General features: G+C 37.1%; 2 protein-coding genes across 2 annotated transcripts; both read left to right on the plus strand.

Moving 5' to 3' along the window:
* The first annotated feature begins 5214 nt into the window (after nucleotides 1-5214).
* On the plus strand, nucleotides 5215-10402 carry LOC131009580 (uncharacterized). Its single transcript, XM_057936997.1, has 3 exons — nucleotides 5215-9303; nucleotides 9405-9476; nucleotides 9578-10402. Exons 1-3 carry the CDS (start codon nucleotides 5215-5217, stop codon nucleotides 10400-10402), a joined length of 4986 nt encoding a protein of 1661 aa, XP_057792980.1.
* A 5689-nt stretch (nucleotides 10403-16091) lies between these two features.
* LOC131009586 (putative late blight resistance protein homolog R1B-17) lies at nucleotides 16092-17318 on the plus strand. Its single transcript, XM_057937003.1, has one exon. The coding sequence runs from the start codon at nucleotides 16092-16094 to the stop codon at nucleotides 17316-17318; it is 1227 nt and encodes a 408-aa protein (XP_057792986.1).
* The last annotated feature ends 6309 nt before the right edge of the window (nucleotides 17319-23627 follow it).

A 23627-nucleotide genomic window follows, 5' to 3' on the forward strand; every position in this document is an offset into this window, starting at 1 on the left:
AGAACGAAAAACAATGAATAAATACATAAAATACATGAACAAAAACACATGAACAGCGATGTTCATGTGTTTTTGTTCATTGTTTTCCGTTCTCACAAAAAGATGTGTTCTCACATGATCCTAACCTTATATATATATATATATATAGGGGGCCGCTCCAATGAGACCCCCTAATTTTAGTGAGATCTAGGGCACGATTTGGTGCGTTTATTTTATCAATCCTATGGCTGATATTGTATCTGGAGGGTGATTTTTTTTCGCAGGGTTCGAATCCTGGAGGGAGCAGAATATTTTAAATTTTGTTATTCATCAGCATATACTGCATTGTTCATCAGTATATACGGCCCTGTTCAACAGTATATATGTCTTATTCATTACGAATTTTTTAAATTTTATTTTTCATCAGTATATACATCTTGTTCATTAGATATACGTTTTGTTCATTAGTATTATATGTCTTATTCATTGTCCTAGTGTTTCACGAAAATTATGGGGTCTCACTGGAGCGTGCCCCTATATATATATATATATATATATGGTTGCATTCTATGACAACCACTCACTTAGATAAAGAATAAAGACCAAATCAAGGTCATTCATCTAATCCCAATCAACGGACAAGATTTCATCCGTAATTGATTTTCAATGTAATTAAATATTGCTGAATATACATTATTTAATTAGTTGCAAAAGGTCAAATATGTCAAATACATACTCATCGAATTGATACTGGTTAGCAAATCCCGCAAATTGCTCAAGTTCCCATTCTGGGAACTTTACGTCCATTTAAATTAATGTTTTGAACTTATCAATAATTGTGTTGAACCTAACTTTTTTATACATCAATTTTTATACGAACATGTCGATGAACATATAGCCTGGTTCTGTTGAACCGTGATTTGAAATTAATGAACGAATGGTGTTTAACCACTACATCTTAATTTATTTGGTATGAGCAGTCCATCTACCGAAGAAATATTTTTATGTGAGAGGTGGCCGTAGTTCAATCCCAGAAGCAGAAACTAGATGAGAGATTGTGATTATGATGTCTCAAAATCTGGCCACATATTATTTCCAAACTCCAACCTACCTCATTTATTGAAAACTTTAATTTCTCACTTTACGGCTAGCATTCAAACTGAAAGATAGTGAGCGGAGCACCTCGATCTAGCTCACTGTAAGATTCAGCGTCTAACAATTTTATAGATATTATTGTATTTCTTTATTATTTTAAAGATTCTTTTAATAAAAATAAACTTTATTATAATATTATGAATTATCTTTTAACTTTTATTTTCAAAAAATTAATTAAATTAGAAAATACATATACCCTAGCTTTGGATATCAGTCCTAATAATGAATAACTAATCAATGAAAGTAAAACTAATTAAATTATAAAAAATAGTTACAAATTCTAACTGGAATAAATCATGATTAATAAATAAAAAATTAATTGAAGTATAAAAAATTGAAATTGAAAAAAAGAAAGATAAAAGAAAACAAAAATAAAAAAATCAAAATTAAGGCAAATAATGGGATATCAAATGTGGTGCATTGAATATTAAGTGTGTTCCGCGCAAGTTTATTATTTTTATACGAATCTATAATATATATATATATATATATATATATATATATATATATATATATATTGAAACAATAGGGCCGAATGGCCCTATTCAACATACAACATCAAATTTTGTCTACCATTTGAAAAACATATATTTTGGCCATTTTTTGCATGTCATGACTATATATTCAACCCTTCTCTCTCTCTTTCTCATCTCCCTCTCTCTCTCTCCAGCGGCTGTGCGGCAGGGGCGCCGAGCAAAAGTCACCGGAGCTCTCGCGGCTTGGGCAGAATTCGTCGGAGTAGAGTATGAGGCGACGGCGGTGGAGGAGATCCGGTCCTCTGAAATCGGCGGCGTGGAGGAGGGACTGGTCAGGTGGCGGATGATGAGGCGGCGGCAGCTGCGGATCTGATCTGATGAGGCGATGGTGGATCTGATCTGATGAGGCGACGGCGGTGGATCTGATCTGATCGTTGCGCCGCCTCCTCCATCGGGAGATCTGATCTCCGCTTCGTTCGATTTCAGCCATCGACAAATCTGATCTGATCTGTATTTGTGCTGCACTTATGGCACTATTAGTGCCATAAGTGCACACTTCCCCCTAGGGTTTAGATATTCCATTTAGGGTTTAGATTATCCATTTGAGGTTTAGATGTTCCATTTAGGATTTAGATTATTCATTTAGGGTTTAGATGTTCCATTTAGGGTTTAAATGATGTTGTTGTTTCTGTATTTGTGCTGCACGTATGACACTTATGGCACTATCAGTGCCATAAGTGTCCAAATGACCATTTTACTTAGTTTCATTTTGAATTTCCGTTGGCACTTATGACACTATTAGTGCTATAAGTGCCAAAATGACTATTTTACTTGGTTTTATTTTGGATTTCCGTTGGCAATTATGGAGTGCCATAAGTGTCTAACCCGACCCGGCACGCGACCCGCGTGCTTGATCCTACCCAATCCGCCTCATTAAGGGTAAAAACGTCAAAATCAATAAAAATGGCCAAATTTTGTGTTTTTTCAATGTGTGGCCATAAATTGTGTTTTATGCTTCATTTTGGCTACTTCAAAATTTTATATAAGATCAGTTGTGCAACAATTTTTTTGCCGCCAAATTAGTGTCAGATTTGTAATTATAATTATAAAATAAGGACAATATGTAAACAATAATTATTCAGTTTTTATCACATGCCCACTAACTTGTCCACTACTATTAAATATTATTTTGTTCATATATTTTTTAAATAAAATAATTGAAAATTAATTAAGAATGTAAGACACTATTATTTGAATTTAAGAAGTATCTTCAAAATATTTTATTTACATATAATATAAAAAAGTTTTAAGTATAACCTTTTTCATTTAATTTATCTTTCTTTTCTTATCATTTTATCTCTATTCTCTTCTTTTTATTTTTGTATTGAATCTTTTCTTAAAATTATTAAATTTGATTGATGAAAAATATATTCAATATAAATTTTAAATTAAAAATCATAACAAGGTTTTTAATTTTGAGTACAGAGTATCAAAATAATAAATCTTTTTTTTTTGAACTCCTCTCTCCTATATTCTTAAAGTTGAACATACATTATTTTTTCTTTGATTTCTATTCCAATATTTATTTTATTTATTTTCTACTTTTTCGCTAAAAATATTTTTTTGTATTTTTATTTACAGATATTTTTTAAAATTTTTAATATCTTTTAATGCAATTAAGGAGAATGAAGGTTATTGGTTAAATTATGTTTTATATTTATATTTGTTTACTAAAAAATACTCCTATCAATTAATTTTTATATATGATTGTCGTGCATCGCACGAGTGGGGGTTCTAGTTGAAGTTTGAAAAAACACTTAAAAGTTGGAGGCAAGATTAAACCCAACATCACTAATAAAAAAGAGTCTTTGAGTGCCTCAATTTTGCCACTTGAGTTACCTCTCTTATTCAACATTAGTTTCAAATAATTTTCTTTATTCGGTTTTGATGTTAAATGATGCTTAAAATGTTAAATAAATATTTTTTTAACAAATTCTTATAGCATGATTATGTTGCATAAATTTTTGAGATTCGAATTTCTATATAATTCTATTCTTACTAATATACGCACATATATATAAACAATCAATATATATATATATATATATATATATATATATAGAAACAATAGGGTCGAATGGCCCTATTCAACAAACAACATCAAATTTTGTCCACCATTTGAAAAAACATAAATTTTAGCCATTTTTTGTATGTCATGACTATTCTACCATTCTCTCTCTCCTCTCTCTTTCTCATCTCCCTCTCTCTCTCTCTCTCCAGCGGCTCCTCTCTCTTTCTCATCTCCCTCTCTCTGCTCCAGCGGCTCCTCTCTCTTTCTCATCCCCCTCTATCTCTCTCTCCAGCGACTGCGCGGCAGCGGCGCCGAGCTTGGAGAAATCGTCGGAGCTCTCGCGGCGGTGGTGGAGGAGATCCTCCCTCTCTCTCTTTCTCATCTCCCTCTCTCTCTCTCCAGCGCGCTGCCTGGGCAGAATTCGTTCGGAGTAGAGGATGAGGCGGTGGCGGCAGAACTGGTCTGATGAGGCGGCGGCGGTGGATCTGATCTGATCGTTGCTCCGCCTCCTCCATCGACAGATCTGATCTCCGCCTCCTTCGATTTCAGCCATGACAGATCTGATCTGATCTGTGTGCTGCACGTATGGCACTATTAGTGCCATAAGTGCACACTTCCCCCTAGGGTTTAGATATTCCATTTAGGGTTTAGATTATCCATTTGAGGTTTAGATGTTCCATTTAGGGTTTAGATTATCCATTTAGGGTTTAGATGTTCCATTTAGGGTTTAAATGATGTTTTTGTTTCTGTATTTGTGCTGCACGTATGGCACTATTAGTGCCATAAGTGCCCAAAATTATTATTTTACTTGGTTTTATTTTAGATTTTCGTTGGCACTTATGGCACTATTAGTGCCATAAGTGCCAAGATTTTTGGATTTTCGTTGGCACTTATGGCACTAATAGTGCCATAAGTGCCTAACCCGACCTGGCACGCGACCCGCGTGCCTGATCCTACCCGATCCGCCCCATTAAGGGTAAAAACGTCCAAATTAATAAAATGACCAAAATTTGTGTTTTTTCAATGTGTGGCCATAAATTGTGTTTTATGCTTCATTTTGGCTACTTCAAAATTTTACTCTATATATATAAAGGAATTTTTCTCCACCATTTCTTCCCTTCAAATTTCTCTCTCTATGCTTATCAATTTTTTCTTCCATTTATTTTATTTTTATCTTAATATCGTCAAATTTTCATTCATGAAAAAATATTCAAGATATTTAAGTTAATGGCAAGATATTTAAAACAAATAAATTAAAAATAAAATAAAATTTAAAATATTTTATTTTCTTTCTTCTTTCTATTAATGTTGAACATATGAAACTCGTGATAGCATCAAGAGCCGTCTGCGGCACTCAACTGATACGGGGTACAAAGCACATGATTTTGTTATTGAAAACAGCTCAAGAGCTAGCATTGTGGCTATGGATAACGTGGCTAAGGAAAGTTGGGCTTCCGAAGTGGAAAGAAGCGAAGCTTCTTCCGCTCACTCACAACATTCTACATGAATGTCATTGCATGGAACATCCGCGGGATGACGGATGAATCCAAGCGTTTGCTTACAGAACATTGCAGTTCTTTCTCCCCCATTATTTTAGGCTTGATCGAGCCTAAAACTGCTTTTCACAAAGTTCGTCATTCCTTTTGGAATTCTTTAAATCTCATTCCTGTTCATCAAAATTGTAGAGCTCCGAGATGTTCTAATATCTGGGTTCTTTCTCATCCGTCTGTGATTTCCACGGTGGTTTTTTCTTCTGATCAGATTGTGGTGGTTGACTGTTTTTGGAACTCTCTTCATTTTAGAATTGGAATTGTTCATGGCTCCAATGAACAAATTCCACGCCGTGATCTCTGGGCCGATATTCTCCGTCTTATCACTGCTAACACTATCGTCATTGGGGATTTCAATGCCATCAAAGGGGCCCATGAACGTATCAGTACTGTTCTGCCACACCGCGGATCGTGCTCGGACTTCTGTAACTTTATTAATGAGTCTCAGCTCATTGAATCTCCAACGGAAGGTTTGCGTTTCACTTGGTCGGGACGCAGATTTTTACCTCACCATGTTGAATCGGTGCTTGATAGAGCCTTATTTGCTCAAGGTTTCGCGTCTTTATGGGATTCCATAGTCACTTCCATTCTCCCGCGCCTCACTTCCGATCATTCTCCCTTGGTTTTGCAATGTAAGAACTTCACGCCTTCCGAGAGAAGACGGTTTCGTTTTCTCAATATGTGGATTCTTCACCCTTCTTTCATGGGAATGATCAAGACCTCGTGGTCGGCCCCGATCGACTCTCCCTGTCCTATCATTCGTGTCATGCAAAAGCTGAAACGGCTTCGTGTCGAGCTGCGGGTTTGGAACAAGGAGGTCTTTGGTAATTTTGACCGAGCTTTAGCAGATGGGCAGCAGCTGCTGAAGAATGTGCAGTCTAGAATCTCTGATATGGGGTACACTGAGGATTTATTTGAGGAAGAAATCAGGATTCAAGCGGAGATCAACGTCGCGCTTGCCAGGAAAAGTAACCTGTTACAGCAGAAAAGTCGGGCTTCCTGGCTCGTGGATGGGGATAGAAATACGGCGTTCTTCCATAGACTTGCCAAGTTTAGAAAACGTAGTGTTTCCATTGCTAGATTGAATATTAACGGAGCCGATGAATACAACCAGAATGTTATTGAGCAGCATATTGTCAACCATTTTTCGTCCCTTTTCTCTGATGATGGCAGCCCGGCGGCTGAGCAGTTTGAAATTGACGCTTTGATACAGCCGTGTATTTCCGAGAACCAAAATCTGCTTCTCATTGCGACTCCGGATGAAGGAGAAATTGCTGCAGCTATCTTTGACATGGACGCGAATAGCGCCCCCGGGCCTGATGGTTTTTCTGGATTGTTTTTCCATAGGTGTTGGCAGATCATTAAGTTGGATATTACTCAAGCCGTTCAGCGTTTTTTCACTCATTCTTATCTGCCTAGTGGGTGCAATGCCAGCACTATGATTCTTATCCCAAAAAAGGAGACTGTTTCGGTTGTGGGGGATCTTCGGCCTATCGTTCTTTCGAATTTTTTCTTCAAAATCATTTCAAAGATTTTGGCATCCCGCCTTAGCTCGGTCGCGGCTTCGCATGTCTTGCCGAATCAATTTGGCTTTATAAAAGGCAGAAATATCCATGACTGTATTATGCTCGGTTCAGAGGGTTTGAATTGCATGGAGCGCACAAACAATGGCATCAACATGGCTTGTAAAATTGACATCCGGAAAGCTTTTGACACTATTCGCTGGGACTTCGTTTTTCAAGTGCTTAGAGCTAATGGCTATCATGAGACCTTTATTAATTGGGTGTCGATCATTTTTACTTCTGCTAGACTCTCTATTCTTTACAACGGCCGTCTCACGGGTTATTTTCCTTGCTCCAGGGGTGTTAGACAAGGAGATCCGTTATCTCCTATTTTATTTGGGATTGCCGAAGATGTGCTAGGATTTTTAATCAACAGCTGTGTGGAGTCGGGACACCTAAAACCTATGAGTTTTAGTCGGTCGACTCTCTTCCCGACTCATCTCTTTTACGCGGACGATGTTCTCTTATTCTGTCGTGCAACTGTTCGTAACGCGAGGAAAATTCAGGAAATTTTCTATTACTACGGGAGTCTCTCCGGGCAGAGCTGCAATCAGGAAAAGTCTAACCTCTTCTTCGCCCGTCGTGTCCCCACTGACAGGAGACGTCAGATTCATCGTGCTCTTGGCTTTTCGGTTGGCAATCTCCCGATGACTTACTTGGGGGTCCCTATTTTTGTTGGTCGTCCTCGAGCTTCTTATTTTATGCCCATCTTTGATCGGATTGTTCAGAAGTTTGCTAGATGGAAAGGAATTCAACTCTCCATTGCCGGCCGACTTTGTCTTGTTAAATCGGTGATTCAAAGTTCGATGGTTCATTCTATGATGATCTACAAGTGGCCCAAATCTCTTCTTCATTCCTTGGATAGGAAGTGTAGGAATTTTGTGTGGACTGGTAATACGGAGCAACGTCCGAGCTGCCCGGTCAGTTGGGGCCGAACCTGCTCACCTAGGGAAGAGGGTGGTCTGGGGGTTCGCTCGTTCACTTTGATGAATCAATCGTATCTCATGAAACTTGCTTGGAAGATGATTAAAGGGGTAGATTGGGCCCATAAGATTATGCGATCTCGTTACCTTACGATCTATGGGTATGCGAAGAATAGCATTGCCAACTCTTCTGTTTGGCTGGGTGTAAAGGAAGAGGTGAATCATCTGGTGGATGATTCTTATTCGTGTGTTGGTCGAGGTAATTACACTTACTTCTGGAAAGACGACTGGCTTGGTTATAAGTTGATTGACAAACTGCATATCCCGGCTTTCATGCATGATTTTCTGAACTTTCCGGTTAATGATTACTTCTTTGACGGTGTCTGGCACTTTTCTGCGGCCTTTGTGAATCGCTTTCCTGATGTTGTTGCTGATATTTTGCTCCTCCCTATGAATGGGGATGATGACGCCAGGTTTTGGAAACACTCCATTAAAGGTGAGGTCTCTGCTTCCTTAGCTTTCTCTAACCGTTGCCACCGTTTCCCTGAGGTGCACTGGGGAAAATGGATCTGGGATTCTTACATCCCGATGCGACGTTCTATTCTCTGCTGGAGGGTGATTCATGGAAGGCTCCCCACGATGGATATCCTTATTAGACAAGGGCTGGTTGCTCCTAATTGTTGTTATCTTTGCTTGGACAGCGCTGAGTCTATCTCGCATATTTTTTGGAACTGTCCTAAGGTGAAGTTGATTTGGAGGGAATTCCTGGTTTGGTTTGATAAAGAGGATTTTCTTGATTGCTTGGACATTCACTCTTTCCTGGTGATGGCTTGGTCGACTACCTTCAGTTCTCAGCTGCTTACGTACTGGAAGGCTGGAGTTATTTCTTTGATTTGGAAAATTTGGGATTCTCGGAATTCTAAAATTTTCGACAATATGAACTTTGATGCTCAACGTGTGCTGATTTTCGTTAAGTCGTTCTTTAAGGAGATTGAGATAAACTTTCATCACACTGGTTCAACTGACAGTTCTTGGTCGGACTATCTGACTACTAGGAGGCTGGGGATTCAGCAGAGAGTGAAACCGCCTCCTCGTATGATTGAGGTGTATTGGTGGCCTCCGACTCATAATTGGATGAAAGTCAACACGGATGGTTCGGCTATGGGAGCGCCGGGTGTCATTGCTGCAGGAGGTGTCTTTAGAGATAATTGGGCGATGGTTCGTGGCTGTTTTCATATCAAAGGTGGTGTAGGTTTCGCTTTTGAAGCGGAGCTTTTGGCGATTATCACCGCTATCAATTTGGCTCATGATAGGAATTGGCTGAGGTTATGGATTGAGTCCGATTCTATGTATGTGGTGAGGCTCCTGGATTCTCGCTCTTCTGATGTTCCTTGGCGTTTTATGAATCTTTGGAAGAATACCTTGCGGATTTTACAAGATTTCCAGCTTATTATTACTCATATTTACCGGGAAGGAAATCAACCTGCTGACATTATGGCTCACAACGATCGTACGGAAGGCTGGTGGCCGTTCGCTATCAATGAAATTAATTTGGCGGTGACCAGAGACATGTCGACTCACAGTCATGTGCGTACTGTTCTGGGATAGTTGTTTGGAGGCGGGGAGTGGTTTGAGTTGGTCTCATGTTCGGTTGTGGTGCTTTGCGGACTGCCTTCTGTTGTGTAAAGCTGGCTGGGGCGTGGTTTGGAGGTGGGGTTGGGATATCCGTTTTCTGGAAGAGGGTTTCTGGAGTTGGTTTGGTTCTAGCATTTTCACAAACACCTGTCGGGCGTTTTGGTGGCAGCAGGTCTTTGTGCAGTTTTCTCGGTTGGGTGGTGTTTTTCTGTTGGTGGCTGTGCAGCTGGTTGGCTGGAGTTGGGGGGAGTTTGGTTTGGGCTGGGGTGCCGACGGCGCTCTCTCAGTGCCCGGGTGCGCTCGGCGCTGGAGCATTGCCGGTCGGACCTCATTGGATCCTCGCGGTTGGCTCCCGGAGCTGTCTCGCGTTGAGTTTCTTTGGGACTCAGTTGATCTCGTCATCGACACGCTGAGTCTTGGAGTTTTATCTCCGTTCTTTTGGTTTTTCATTGGCTTACGTTGGGCTCGTTGGCGGTTGCTCGCTAATGGGTTTTCTTGGTTATGGCATTTTTACAAACTCCTGTTGGGCAGCTTTTTTGAGTGGCAGCAGGTAGCTTGGTTCTACCTGGTTATCGTTTTCACCGATTTTGTGCGCTCCTTGAATGTGCTCGGGGTCGGCTTCTCGTGGATTCAGCTGATGGTGGTGCAGTTGGTCTGCTGGTGTTGGGGGAATCGTGCTGGGTGGGTGTCGGCAACGCTCTTTCAGTGTCCGGGTGAGCTCGGCGCTGGGGCGTTGCTGGTCGGACCTCGTTGGATCTCCGCGGTGGGCTGGCGGAGCCATCTCGCGTCGAGTTTCTCTTGGGAATCAGCTGCTTTTGTCGTCGACGTTCTGATTCTTGGAGTTTCTTCTCCGTTTTCCTTGTTCTTTCGAAGACTTTCTACGTTACGTTGCCGTTTACTCAGTTTTGTACTTTCTTTTTTGAGTTTTATTGGTTCTTGTGGTTTTTGCTTTGTTGCTTGTTTCTGTGTCTGGAGGCCGAGCGACTTAGGGATGATGGTTAGGCCGGAGTCTCTGAAGTCGTCTCTTTTCCGCTTCCTCACAGTTGTTTAGACGAGTACTCTTTTTCCGTTTTAAGAATTTTCCCTCCCGGGTTTGTCTTAAAAGGGTTTTAATGAGGCTCGGCCCTAAGTTTGCTCTCTTGTGCTCTCAGGGGTTTTAGGTTCGTTTTTTCCTTTTTCCTTTTTCAATAAAATCTATTTTAATAATGTTGAACATATGAATTTTTTTCTCTTTAATTCCTTTTTATATTAAATTTATTTCATTTTTTAATTTTTTTTTTAGATATTAATTATATATTTTTTATAATAATGTTTAACAGAACTAAAAAGAGTAAGATTATATTCAATATTCATTTCAGAGTCTGAGACCTCACGATGCACATTCCAATCCACAATACTTATACGCTTCACAGTGACAAATGTCGCATCTTTTCTTGATAGTGACGCAATTAAATGTGAGAGGGTGATTAGGGTGAAGCCCATCCAACACAAATAGCCGCCCAAATTTGATGTTTCTATACCAACCAGATGCAGTCCTGAGGCAAAAAAGGTGGAAAGAATCTTTAAGAATCTTAAAGGAGCTATTGGGTGTGGATGGATGCTCTACGTGGTTACGATATTATATTATCATCTTTGTCTCAACCAGCTATTTGTGTGGCCATAATTCATTGCAATTTCCACGAATCAATGTGGAAAACAGCTAACTCAAAAAGGGGCCACACGCATAAATTGATGATAAGTCTTCTTCACCCTGAAAAACCTTTGTCATTTGAGTGAGAAAAATCTGGTGCTTTGTTTTGAGGAAAAAAAAGAGTCGGAAATGGCTGCCTATGGAGCTCTAGTCTCTGTAATGCAAATAACTAGTGTATAATCCGTTCAAATTCGACGGAAATCACTTTATATTATAATTATTATTATATATTATTTTTCATTATAGCATATGAAATTATTTTTATATAAATTATTTTTAATTTTAATTTTATTAATAATTTCATAAATTATTTTTAATTTTTAATTTTATTTTATTAAAATAAATTATTGGTACAGTTCAAGCTATAATAATCTCAATAATTTTTGTCAGTTATATATTAATTTTTGTTGAGAGTTAAAGTAAATTATCTTTTTATATAAATTTTTATTTGATGAAATTTTATAAAAAGTTGATGTGAGATTGGAGATTTTAGAAAAATAAAAAGAAAAAGATTTAGGTGTATTTGACATAGGATGTGATGAAGGATTGACACATTTTATTTTTTTGTTAATCGTATATAGGAAAGATTTACTAATTTTAATGAAGTATAATTTTTATAAATTGATAGACAAAATTTAAGACCACATCTTATATATGAACATTATCTCATCTATACCTTACAAGACTTTTGAACATCATCTTGTCAGTAGTTTGAAATATAACATTTGACTTTTGTATGTCGAACTTCTAATCTTATCTGAAGTTTGTTATATGAGATTTGGCTTATGAGCATCATCTCATTTTTAACTTAAAGATAAAACATGATTTGTGAGCAACATCTCATTCGGAGCTCGTAAGACCATAACTGACTTGTGAGCATCATTTCGTGTGGAGCTTGAAAGATCATAACTGACTTGTGAGCGTCATCTCTTCTATAATTTTATAGATCAGAGTTGAATTATAAGCATCACACATTTCGAGCTTGAAAAACCACAAATGAATGCTAAACATTATGTCATTTGAAGTTTCAAGACCGAAATTAAGTTATAAGCATCATTTTGTTTGGATCACATTGTTTGGAGCTAAAATACTCATAAGACCATAACTGGCTTGTGAGCATCATCTCGTGTGGAGCTTGAAAGACTATAACTGACTTGTAAGCATCATCTTGTTTATAGTTTGATAGATCAGGGCTGAGTTCTAAGCACCACTCTTTTTGGAGCTTGAAAGACCGTCGATGCATGGTAAGCATTATCTCATTCGAAACTTAAAGGATCGGAATTTAGTTATAAGCATTATCTCATTTGGAGTTTGGCAAACCACTTCTGACTTATGAGCATCATATTGTTTGGAACGAAAATTGAGTTTTGAGTACATCTCGTATGAAGCTTGATAGACCGCCTCTGATTTTTTATCATTATCTCGTCTGGAGTTTGAAAGATTAAAAATGAATTTTGAGAATAATCTCGTCTAGAGCTATAAAAAATATATATACATAGCGGAAAGCTAATAAATCAATTGGTCAATATGTATTGTCATTAATTTAATACAAAAGATAATTTTTCCAAGTTGAATAAATAAAAAAACTTATGCAAACATATCAAGATGAATTAGATTTAAATATATTAAGCCAAATTTTGCTATATTTTAATTTATTTATATAAATATTAGTATTTAGAAAATCATCTTATGCAGATAATTAGAATTTTCAGCTTTCTCAATGTTAGTAATGTGGTAAATTCGTCATTTTTTAAAATTGAATTAGATAATTAAAATTTAGAGTTTTCACATTTACACTAAACTGAATTTTCCTTGAACCTACATCAAATAATTAAATTTTTAAATCCGATTATTGGTTAATCCAGTTAAACCAAGTAACATATTTAGTTTTGCAAAAATCAATAATAATTAATTCGTATTGTTGTTGGTTGATTTGATTTTTTAAGAAATAACAAAACTAAATTATTTGATTTTTTTTAAAATATAAGGGTAAAGTACCAAATACGCCCCCCCCCCCAACGTTGGCGTCCCTATCGCGTATAGCCCCCCATAGTCAGGGTAAGCGCTGTTTACTTATCGACAACTCAGAGAGAGAAAGAGTTGGCTCACCTTAATTAAAAATAAAAAAAATATTTAATCTAACGGTGTTAACGTCCGTTAAGTGGCGGGGGGTTAATTGCTACGATTTTGCCACGTTAGGGTAGTAAACAGCGCTTACCCTGACTATGGGGGGTTGTACGCGATAGGGACGCCAACTTTGGGGGTATTTGGTACTTTACCCTAAATATAATTATTTATTGGCCAACTAAAAGTTAATTGACCAAACTAAATTGATGATGAAAATATATAAATGACGAAATACTACTACACAAGTATTTATCTAGCCATTAATCAAGATGGGGTTTGATTAAAAATCAATGTGGGATAAGAGATGTTTCTTGTGAAAAAAATGAAAATGGAGCAGAATAGAGAATTTTCAAAATGGTGAGATTTTAGATATATATGCCACATAGACTAAACCATTTTCCTATTATAAAGATATTAGATAAATTAAATTAATTTTTAATATTAAGAATATAACTATTTATTTGGCCAACTAAAAGTTAATTGACCAAATTAAATTGGCACTGCAAATATATAAAGGATGAGATACTAAACAATATAGACTTTAGTCAAGATGAAGTTTGATTAAAAATCAATGTGGGATAAGACATGTGACTTGCAAAAAGAATAATGAGAATAAAGGAGAATAGAGAGTTTTCAAAATGATCGAACTATAAAATACCACAAACAGATTTTTGTAGTTTAATTTTATAGAATAATAGTCATCATCTCAATTGATTTAATTTATTTAAATTAATATACTATGTATATACTATATACTAAAAAAAATCGCAAGACTTATTTTTATATAGATTTTACATTTGCTAAAAATTAATAAAAAAGTGTCATAAAATTAAATATATGGTTCAAATTGCATCATTTTATTTTTATAAATATATTTTTATATAAATTTTACATTTGCTAAAATATTGTAAAGTCAAATGTTGATTTATAGAATTAATAAAATATAAATAACATCAAAAAAATTTAATTTATTAATTTATTATTTTATTATTTTAATATATAGACTATCATATTCAATAAAATAATTATTTTCAAAATAATATTAGATAATTTAAATTAATTTTTTTAATAAAAATTTAACCATTTATTTTGCCAACTAAAAGTTAATTGACCAAATTAAAAATCAATTGAGATGTTTGATTAAAAATCAATGTGGGATAAGAGATGTTTTTTGTGAAAAATGAAAATGAAGGAGAATAGAGAATTTTCAAAATGGTGAGATTTTAGATATGCCACAAAGGCTAAATCATTTTCCTGTTATAAAGAAGATTTGAAGTTCAACACAAAATATCAAGTAAAAATTCATCATTAGTATAAGGGGTACTTCTCTACAGCCTAAACATCAAACATAAAATTCATCATTTTTAAATGATTATTAAGAATAATTAAGATTATTATTATTCACGTTATAAATATAATATGTAATATGAAATTAAAAATGAAAAAAAAATGTAAAATGTATAATTAAGAAGAAATAAAAAGAATGGAATAAAGATATAAAAATGGTTTGATCAAACTTGTCGTTAATTATGTTTTAAATGCAAGGTGCTTGCATTAGGATGGAAGTTATGGTAAGACAACTATCATTAAAAATAGGAATAAAATAAAGAATGAATAAAATGTAGAATTTAGAAAAATGAGAATGGGAGGATATGAGGATGCCACGTAAGAGTGAGAATTGTTGTGGTAGCTTCAACATGTATCCTATTTAATACTCCCTCCGTCCACTAATTTATGGCCTAGGAGGCAAAACACAGGTTTTAAGAAAAAATGTATTTTTATTAATTGAGTGGAGAAAGGGACCCACAATTTATTAAAGTCAATGCAATTATGCCACAATTTATTAAAGGGACCCATAATTTTGATTAAAATATGAATATAAACTTACACAAAATAGATAGGACATAAATTGGTAGACGGACCAAAAAGACAAGTAGGCCATAAATTAGTGGACGGAATGAGTAATAGATAGATAGATTAAAAGTCATCATTGCCCTCCTATTTCACTCGACCAAAAACAAGTTGAATCTCTCACCCAACTAATTACTTTCCTCCAATATTTTCTTGGAGCCTATTCTTCCCAAATTGGCTACACCGAAGAAGAAGATATCTGGGTGAGTCGTATTGCAGATGTAGCTTACGCGGCTGAAGATTTGATCGAGTCCTATATTGTGGATCAAATTCTTGCTCGATCCACAAATGCTGCCGAAAAAATCAGTTTCATTGAATTCTATCAAGGTCTTGTTGAATTAGAGCAATTTACAAACAAGAACTAAGTTATTCAGTTAATCTCTAAACTGTTGGAAATCCTTGACATCATTTAATGATAGGCAGTGAAAAATACAATCAAGGAAAAGATCTAGATTTACAATTGATTCATGTGTAGAGATTACAAACACACAACAACACTTAGAATAACTTGCTTGTTGTGTAGCAAACAATCTTGTAGCAATTCTTCTAGCGATTCCTGCAGTTGAATCCACTACTATGGTATCCACGTATATTGCAGATTCGATGCAGGAATAGTGCTCTAACAATTTCCGATGCACAATTCAATCTTCGAAAGCTAGGAAATCTTCAATTGAATTCTATAGTGCTCTAAGTGTTTACTCTCTTGTGTTTTAAGGTATCTCACGTGTACAAAAGAAATATATTCATATTCTTATAGTAATAACACATCATATTCTTATAAGAATAACACACGTCTGTAACCCTAGGTTAAACAGGCTGGGCTTTTCTTTTGTCTTCAATTAATTAATCCAATAGTCCAACTATTTACTAATTAATTAGGCTATTAGAATATATCAAATATATCTTAATCTAGTCCATAAAATATCTTTCATAAACTTCTATAGATATCTCTCCCGGACATTTTTAACTAAGTCGTTTGTTTCCAACAGGTCTACAAAGGGTAATAGAAGAAATGGATTTGATCAAGATGGAGTTGGTGGAGATCAAAGACAAGACTGGAGTCCAAGATCAACTACGCATCACAAAATCTGCCTCGTTTAGATCTACGCCCACTGCTCAGAAGATTGCCATGGTTGGTTTTGATGATGTCTTGTATCAAATGCTGGATAGGATCACTGGAGGAGAACCTGCTCGCCAAATCATGCCCATTGTTGGAATGGGTGGCATAGGTAAAACCACTCTTGCTCGAAATATCTATGTACATCCACTTGTCAAAGAACATTTTGATGCTTGTTCATGGTCTACAATTTCTCAACATTATAATGCACAAGAAATTCTTAGACAAGTTCTTGATGGAGTAGGCAAGGGGAACATAGGCGATTTGAATGAACATGAATTAGGCGAACAATTGTCCAAATATTTAATAGGTAGGAGGTATTTTATAGTGATGGATGATATGTGGGATATTGAAGCATGGGATCAAGTTAGGAGGTTCTTCCCTGATAATGAAAATGGGAGTAGAGTAGTAGTAACCACAAGGCTATCAAACTTGGCTTCTATGTTTAACTACTCCAATGGTCTTGATATGAAATTCTTGGATGAGGCAACAAGTTGGAACTTATTTTCCAAAACTGTGTTTGGGGAAGAAATTTGCCCACTTGAGTTGGAGGACATTGGAAGGAAGATTGTGAGAGGTTGCAAAGGACTTCCATTGTCACTTGTAGTGATCGGGGGACTCTTATCAAAGTCTGAACAAACACTAGAGAACTGGGAATCTATTGAAGGAAACTTGAGTTCAGTTGTGAATATGGAGGACAGTGAGACTTGCTTGCAAATATTATACATGAGTTATATTAATTTGCCGGTTTATATAAAACCATGTTATCTCTATATGGGTGGAATTTTTGGTGAAGACGTTGTCATTCCAGTGTCTTTAATCATGCTAATGTGGGTTGCTGAGGGATTTGTAAAACCAATTGATGGGAAAAGTTTGGAAGAGGCAGCAGAAGAGTGTTTAGAAGAACTTGTTGACAGAAATCTTGTTTTAGTTGAGGAACGCAACCATCATGGAAGAGTAAAATCATGCAAAATCCATGATCACTCGAGGGACTTATGCTTGAGAGAGGCTCGAAAATCGAAGTTTTTATATGTGGTGGAAAGCCAGAGCATTCCACACAGCATAGATTCTCAACGCCGTATTGTATGCCGGTTATCCGAATTTCCAACTCCACTCATTTAATCTCTAGAATCTGCATCACTTGTACGTTCTTTGATGGGAACATTTCCGAAGACTTCAACATCAAATTGTAGTTTGTTGAGGGTATCTCTGTTTGTTCAATACTTTGAGGAAGAAAGTGGTGAATATTATGAGGAGATTATCGGTAAGATTAGTTAACTTGCGTTTCCTCTGTGTAGATGATGATAACCATCCATTACCCAGAATTCCTTCTTCGGCTCTCTTTTCTCTGGAATTTGCAGACAATATATTTATGTAACATATGTATTGATTTTGTTTTCGAGATTTGGAAGATGCCTCAACTTAGGCATGTCATGACACAAGGCACACTTGATGGTGCATATTGTTTCCCCGATCCTCTCAGAGATGAAGCCTTGGTGTTGGAAAACCTACAAACACTTTTTGTAGTGAGCAATCTCAAGTTTGGTGAGGGGGTTCTTCAAAGAATCCCCAATATCAAAACATTAAAGTTATATTATGAAGACACCTCAAGAGAAGAAGGTGATTACCATCTCAACAATCTTTGTTGTCTCGACAAACTTGAAACTCTTCGCCTTCACTGTTATGGACTACATGCCCATTTGGTGCGAGAAGTCAGCTTCCCGTACTCCCTCAAGAAGTTGAAACTATATCATACCAAGCTCCCTTGGGAAGACATGACGAAAAAGATAGGTTCGTTGCCCCATCTTCAGGTTCTCCAATTGAAAGAGGATTCCTTCAGTGGGTGTGAGTGGGAAGCATTTGAAGGTCAATTCTCAAATCTCAAGTTCTTGCTTATTGAAAGTGTTGATCTAGAGTTCTGGATGACGGACAACACCCACTTTCCACTCCTTGAGCACCTTGTTCTTCGCTTTCTACCAAGGTTGAGGGAGATTCCATTGAGCATAGGAGACATACCAACACTTGAATCAATTTCTTTGGACTATTGTAGTGTCTCAGTGGTGGAATCAGCTCAAAGAATAAAGGATGAGCAAGAAGAACTCTGCAATGAAGGCCTTCAACTTCAAGTTGAATAACAAGTCTATAGTAGATGAAGAATTTGTCAGGCAACAGCTCAACCTTCTCTTTATTCTTGTTAAGAGGATAGGCATTTACATTCTATAATTTAAGTTTGAGAAAGGTAAAAGTATCCTTGTAGGGATGTTTACTTTTGATAACTAGTCTAGATAAATAAAGATAGTAAAACTAATCCATTGTTTACCAAGATAGAGTGGAACTTTGCGATGTCCCAATACCATTTATAATTTATATAATTCGAGGCTTGATTTTCTTAGGCTGAATTATGAGGTCCGTTCACTACAAAAAAACCTGCCGAACACCGACGGATAAGCCGACGGGCCTTTATTCCATCGGTATTCACCGACGGATCACCGACGGAATGGCGGCGTATTTTTCGGTGCTTTTTTCCGACGGATATACCGACGGAATACCGGCGGAAGATATTACCGACGGACAATTCCATCGGTATTGTTTTATTTTTTAGATTATTATTTAATTTTAATGTGCACGACGGAATACCAACGGATACTATCCGTCGGTATTGGTTTTAAATAACCCCAGTCGCGTCGCTTGTTTTGCTTTAGTTCTCATCTCAGCCCTAATTGCGAATTCCTCCAAAATCCCCAAATCGCCTCTACAGCACCGCCGCCCGTCACCGCTCCTCTGCCGGTGAGCACGCCGCCGCCTGCAACCCCTCCGCCGGCCGAACCTGCTCCAGCTTCACCGCCGCCGACTGCAACCCGCAACCCCGCCGCCGGCCGAACCTCGTCCAGCTTCTCCGCCTCCGCCTGTGCTTTCCCCGCTCCCACCGGTTGCACCTACGCCGGCTCCGGTTGCTTCCTCAGTCGTAGAAATCTGGTCCGTTTCACAATTTACTCTTTTCCGCATTTAAATCTCATAATTCGAGATATTAATGTAAGGCAATTTTAGATCTGTAGGGATTTTCACAAGACTTGAACCCACTGAAAAGCAGGACGCCATTTCTTCCCGTTGATTTCTCGCTCCCTGCTGCCTGCTTCGATCTTGTTATCCTTATTCAGGTGTTTCCGCTGCCTAATCTTCAATTTGTCTTTGTAAGTTCAAGAAGAAGAACGTCAAAAGTTAAGCTGTAAATACTGAAAATGTCCAAAATTTAGTGGATAATCCAGCAGCCTGCTCCATTGTTTTTTCAGATAAACTGGTTTTTCTTAGCTCAATTTTTTTTTAAAACCAACAGAAAAATGCTTCAGCAGGCTTCTTCATACGAGCTCATGTAGTTGAATTTGTCTTGGTATTGGATTCTATTATTATTATTATTATACTGGAATTTATATTTTATGGAATTCAATGTATATTATTCACGTCCCTTCTTATTTAGTGAAGTCTAATTTAGCTTTGATTTTGATGAATTCTTTAGATTGATACTAGTTAGTGGAGTATATTTATATTACTCATTTTTTATTTCAAATAATGCAGAAGCACTTCATGTGGGATGATAGTATCGAACAGGCAGTGAAGTTGGATTTTATGAAGACCGCGGCTCGTAGGTATAAAGATTTTGTATATGATATCAAGATGGCAAAGGATGATCCGAAGAAGGGAAGGCCACCATTTATTCATGAGTGTGAGTGGCCTGATTGGTTGAGTTACTGGAGGAGTGAGGCTGTGGTTCAGAAATCAGAAACGGCCAAAAAGTGCAGAATGTCTGAGCCTGAAGGTCCAGGAACAGGACAAGTGAAGCATAAAGGAGGCTCCAAATCTACTCTCCAGATTGCCGATGAGATTGTAAGTAACTTTTTAATTTTTCATTTAAATGTTTTTAATAGTTTGCACATATTTATACTTAATATAAATTTCAATCATTTTTAATATAAAGGCCAAAAAGAAGGATTGCCCCCCCCCCACCACCTCCGCCTCTTTGACTTTGATGTGTATTACTATTTTGGATATGTAGTATGTTAGACTTGGATGTGTGTGAAAACTTATTGGGATTGTAGTATGTGAAAACTTATTAGGATTGCATTTGAATGTTTGAAAACTTATTAGGATTGACTTGGATGTGTGTTATCAATAGACTTTAGTTTGATTTAAATTATCATTGTTGTTAAATAGATTGATTTCGAAAATATGTGCAAATTGTCGATAACAGGTGAAACCAAAATCTGAATAATTTCATTTTATTTAAAAAGTATACCGACGGATATACCGTCGGTAATTTTTCGGCGAACGGACGGCGGCTCCGGCGATTATTACCGACGGATTAGTCCGTCGGTAATCCGTCGGAATCTGGACGATACAGTCGTCGGCGACTTTGACTTCGGCGACGGACCTTCGGTCGTCGATCCGTCGGTAATAGACGACGGACTATTTTATCCGTCGGTGTACTGTTTACCGACGCGTCTTTTAACGTCGAGCCGTCGACGTCGGTACTCCGTCGGAATCTTATTTTACCGACGGAAAAATTCGTCGGTGATCGCAGTTTATGTTGTAGTGGTTGTCACTGTGTAGGATTTTCCATATTTGCATTATTACAACTGTTGACTAGCCAGCTTTGAGTAAAAATTTAAAATGTCCACTTCCTTATCTTTTTTTGTAAAAATGTCATCTTTTATTATACAAAGTATTCTATGCCCTATTCTTTATATACCCTTTGATTTGATGGGTTTGCTTGGTTTTCTGTGAAAATCTTACACATTTGACCGATTTGACAGCTATCAATCATAAAAGTCAATGATTTGACAGCTATCAGTCAAGAATACATATGAACGATGGGTGGCTAGATCATGTGTCCGCCCGGACGGACACATAATTTCACTGGGTGGACACATTATTTTATCGGTCGGACACATAATTTTGGTGGCAGATCATGTGTCCGGCCGATAAAATGATGTGTCCGTCCGGTGAAATTATGTGTCCGCCCGGGCGGACACATCATTTTACCGGGCGGACACATCATTTTATCGATCGAACATATGATCTGGGTGGCGGATCATGTGTCCAACCAATAAAATAATGTGTCCGCCCGATAAAATCATGTGTCCGGCCGGGCGGACACATGATCTAGCCACTCCCGGTCATATGTACTCTTGACTGATAGCTGTCAAATCGTTAACTTTTATGACTGATAGCTGTTAAATCGGTCAAATTTGTAAGACTTTCACAAAAAACCAAGCACACCCATCAACATCAAAGGGTAAAATAGGTACTTCACATAATTAGGGCATATAATGCTTTGTATGATAACTTGGGGCATTTTTACAAAAAAAACTTAAGGAAGTGGACATTTTTGCCTATTAACACCTATATAAATGTGTCAATACATCAGCTGCAAATTACATCTTAAATTTTAGAACTCTCTCCTGGCACAAGTTAAGCACACAACATAGTTGCACGATGCACATTCTAATCCACAAAAGTTATACACATTCCTACGAGTCTACGACAAATATTACATCTTCTCTTGATTGTGACGCAATTGAATGTGAGAGGGTGAAGACTATCCAACGCAAATCGGCGCCCAAATTTGATGTTTCTATACCCACCAGATGCAGTCCTGAGGCAAAAGAGGTGGAAAGAAAGATCGCATTGGCGACAGTGATACATCCACTTCACAAAAATCACAAACGAAGTCGGAGGGATGGTCTCGAGAGGCATCAAATGCGAGGGGAATGAATGGTTAGTGTCCCACTCATGCTTTCTTATACTCTTGGGCTGCATATCACATCTCAAGTGAAACGCAAAGTCATGGTCGTCGCTGCAGCAGCAACATACACTAGTGCATTCTTTTAAATAATCTCTGCAGCCATGGCACATCTTGGTTTTGCCACCTGATGGTATTCTATTCAAGACTAGTGGTTTGTGATTATGTGGGTGAGAGTGAGATGAATGTCTGATAGTTTTCGCACACTTGACATCTATCTTCATTTTGCACCCTTCCATTTGTGATGATTGCCCACAACAGTCCATATCCGTGAACTCTGAGCTTGTATAGAGTGTGAATCTGTTATCATCGCCTCTGAAATGATCATAAATAACAAATTATAATCATAAGATGTCAATACTAGTATAACAACAACCAATTAAATAAGCGCAAGCCAAATCCAAAAACAAAGAGCAAGATGATCTTACGAATTTGAGTCTTGCTCGACACACCTGATACGCGCAAAGAATCTGCAAACACCACAAAAGTACACCCAACATGTTTTGCCTATTCTTTTGAGACAGACATCACAATTGTGTATGTTCCACTGGAAAAGTGAAGGTAAGAGAAAGATTATGGTGATGGTATTGGAGATTTATGGGGAAAATGAGAGGCAACGATGCACAACTCTTGTGAATCCAAAACTCGCCATGTCCACATCTTCAACGCCAACAAAATTGAATTGGGGGCTTTCTCATCAGTGTCAAAGGGTGAGCAGGGTGACTTGGGTGTTGTAACTCTCTTTTCTCTTCTAATATGGAATCTATGCTTATTATTGGGCATGTTACATCGATGTCAAAATTACATTTAACACATCTGTACCCAAGAACCCTACCAAGATCACACCCAAGTAATTGTGGTAATCAAATAAGGAAATACGATGTTGAGGGTGTTTGAGGTGCCAAATTTCACTAGGTAATTCTCCACATATCTTGTGGAGGATAATACTATTCAAACAATGTTGCACCATGCAAACATATGCGCCGCCTCCGAACTAGTTACCAGATTACCACATCCATAACAATTTGGAGGCTCTTCCTTGCTCACATTATGTTCATGGTAGAAACACTTGATAACCTTCTTCTCCATGATTGAATCTCTATGCTGGAATGCAAGAATAAGGTCACATTATTACTCAAAATATATTCTACCCCATACATATACTTAGCTAGCTAGTAATAGAAAACTGTAGCCATGTGGGAAAAAAAATGGAAATAATAGTCATTTTAATATCCTTACACAAAATTTTTCATATAATTCGTTTAACAATGTAAATAACACGACATTACTATTTCCATAATTTTATCCAGATGGCTACAATTTCTTATTACTATATGCTATCGTCTACTATAAAATGCCGCCTCAAATATATACGCGTGAAAAATATTAATATAAATTTGTGTGAGTAATATGTGCAAACATTAATTGAAAAAAGTAATATGTAAGCAATGGTCAATCTACTATGGCTAACACACTAGCCAGATTTCTAGAGTTTATGTGCATATATATAAATCATGAAATAACAAAAAATAAGTATATACATAAATATATAGTTTGAGTTCTCTTGCGCAAACCTGTGTCGACGGAAACAGAGCAAAATTTGTACATGTGTGTAAACACAAATTTTATTGTAT

This window comes from Salvia miltiorrhiza, chromosome 1 (assembly GCF_028751815.1).
Source record: "Salvia miltiorrhiza cultivar Shanhuang (shh) chromosome 1, IMPLAD_Smil_shh, whole genome shotgun sequence".
Taxonomy (NCBI): Eukaryota; Viridiplantae; Streptophyta; class Magnoliopsida; order Lamiales; family Lamiaceae; genus Salvia; species Salvia miltiorrhiza.

Coding starts and splice junctions, on each gene's coding strand:
- LOC131009586 (XM_057937003.1), top strand. CDS start 16,092: ATGGATTTGATCAAGATGGAGTTGGTGGAGATCAAAGACAAGACTGGA.
- LOC131009580 (XM_057936997.1), top strand. CDS start 5,215: ATGACGGATGAATCCAAGCGTTTGCTTACAGAACATTGCAGTTCTTTC. Junction 9,304..9,404: donor ACATGTCGACTCACAGTCAT/GTGCGTACTGTT, acceptor TGTTGTGTAAAG/CTGGCTGGGGCGTGGTTTGG. Junction 9,477..9,577: donor GGGTTTCTGGAGTTGGTTTG/GTTCTAGCATTT, acceptor GTGGCTGTGCAG/CTGGTTGGCTGGAGTTGGGG.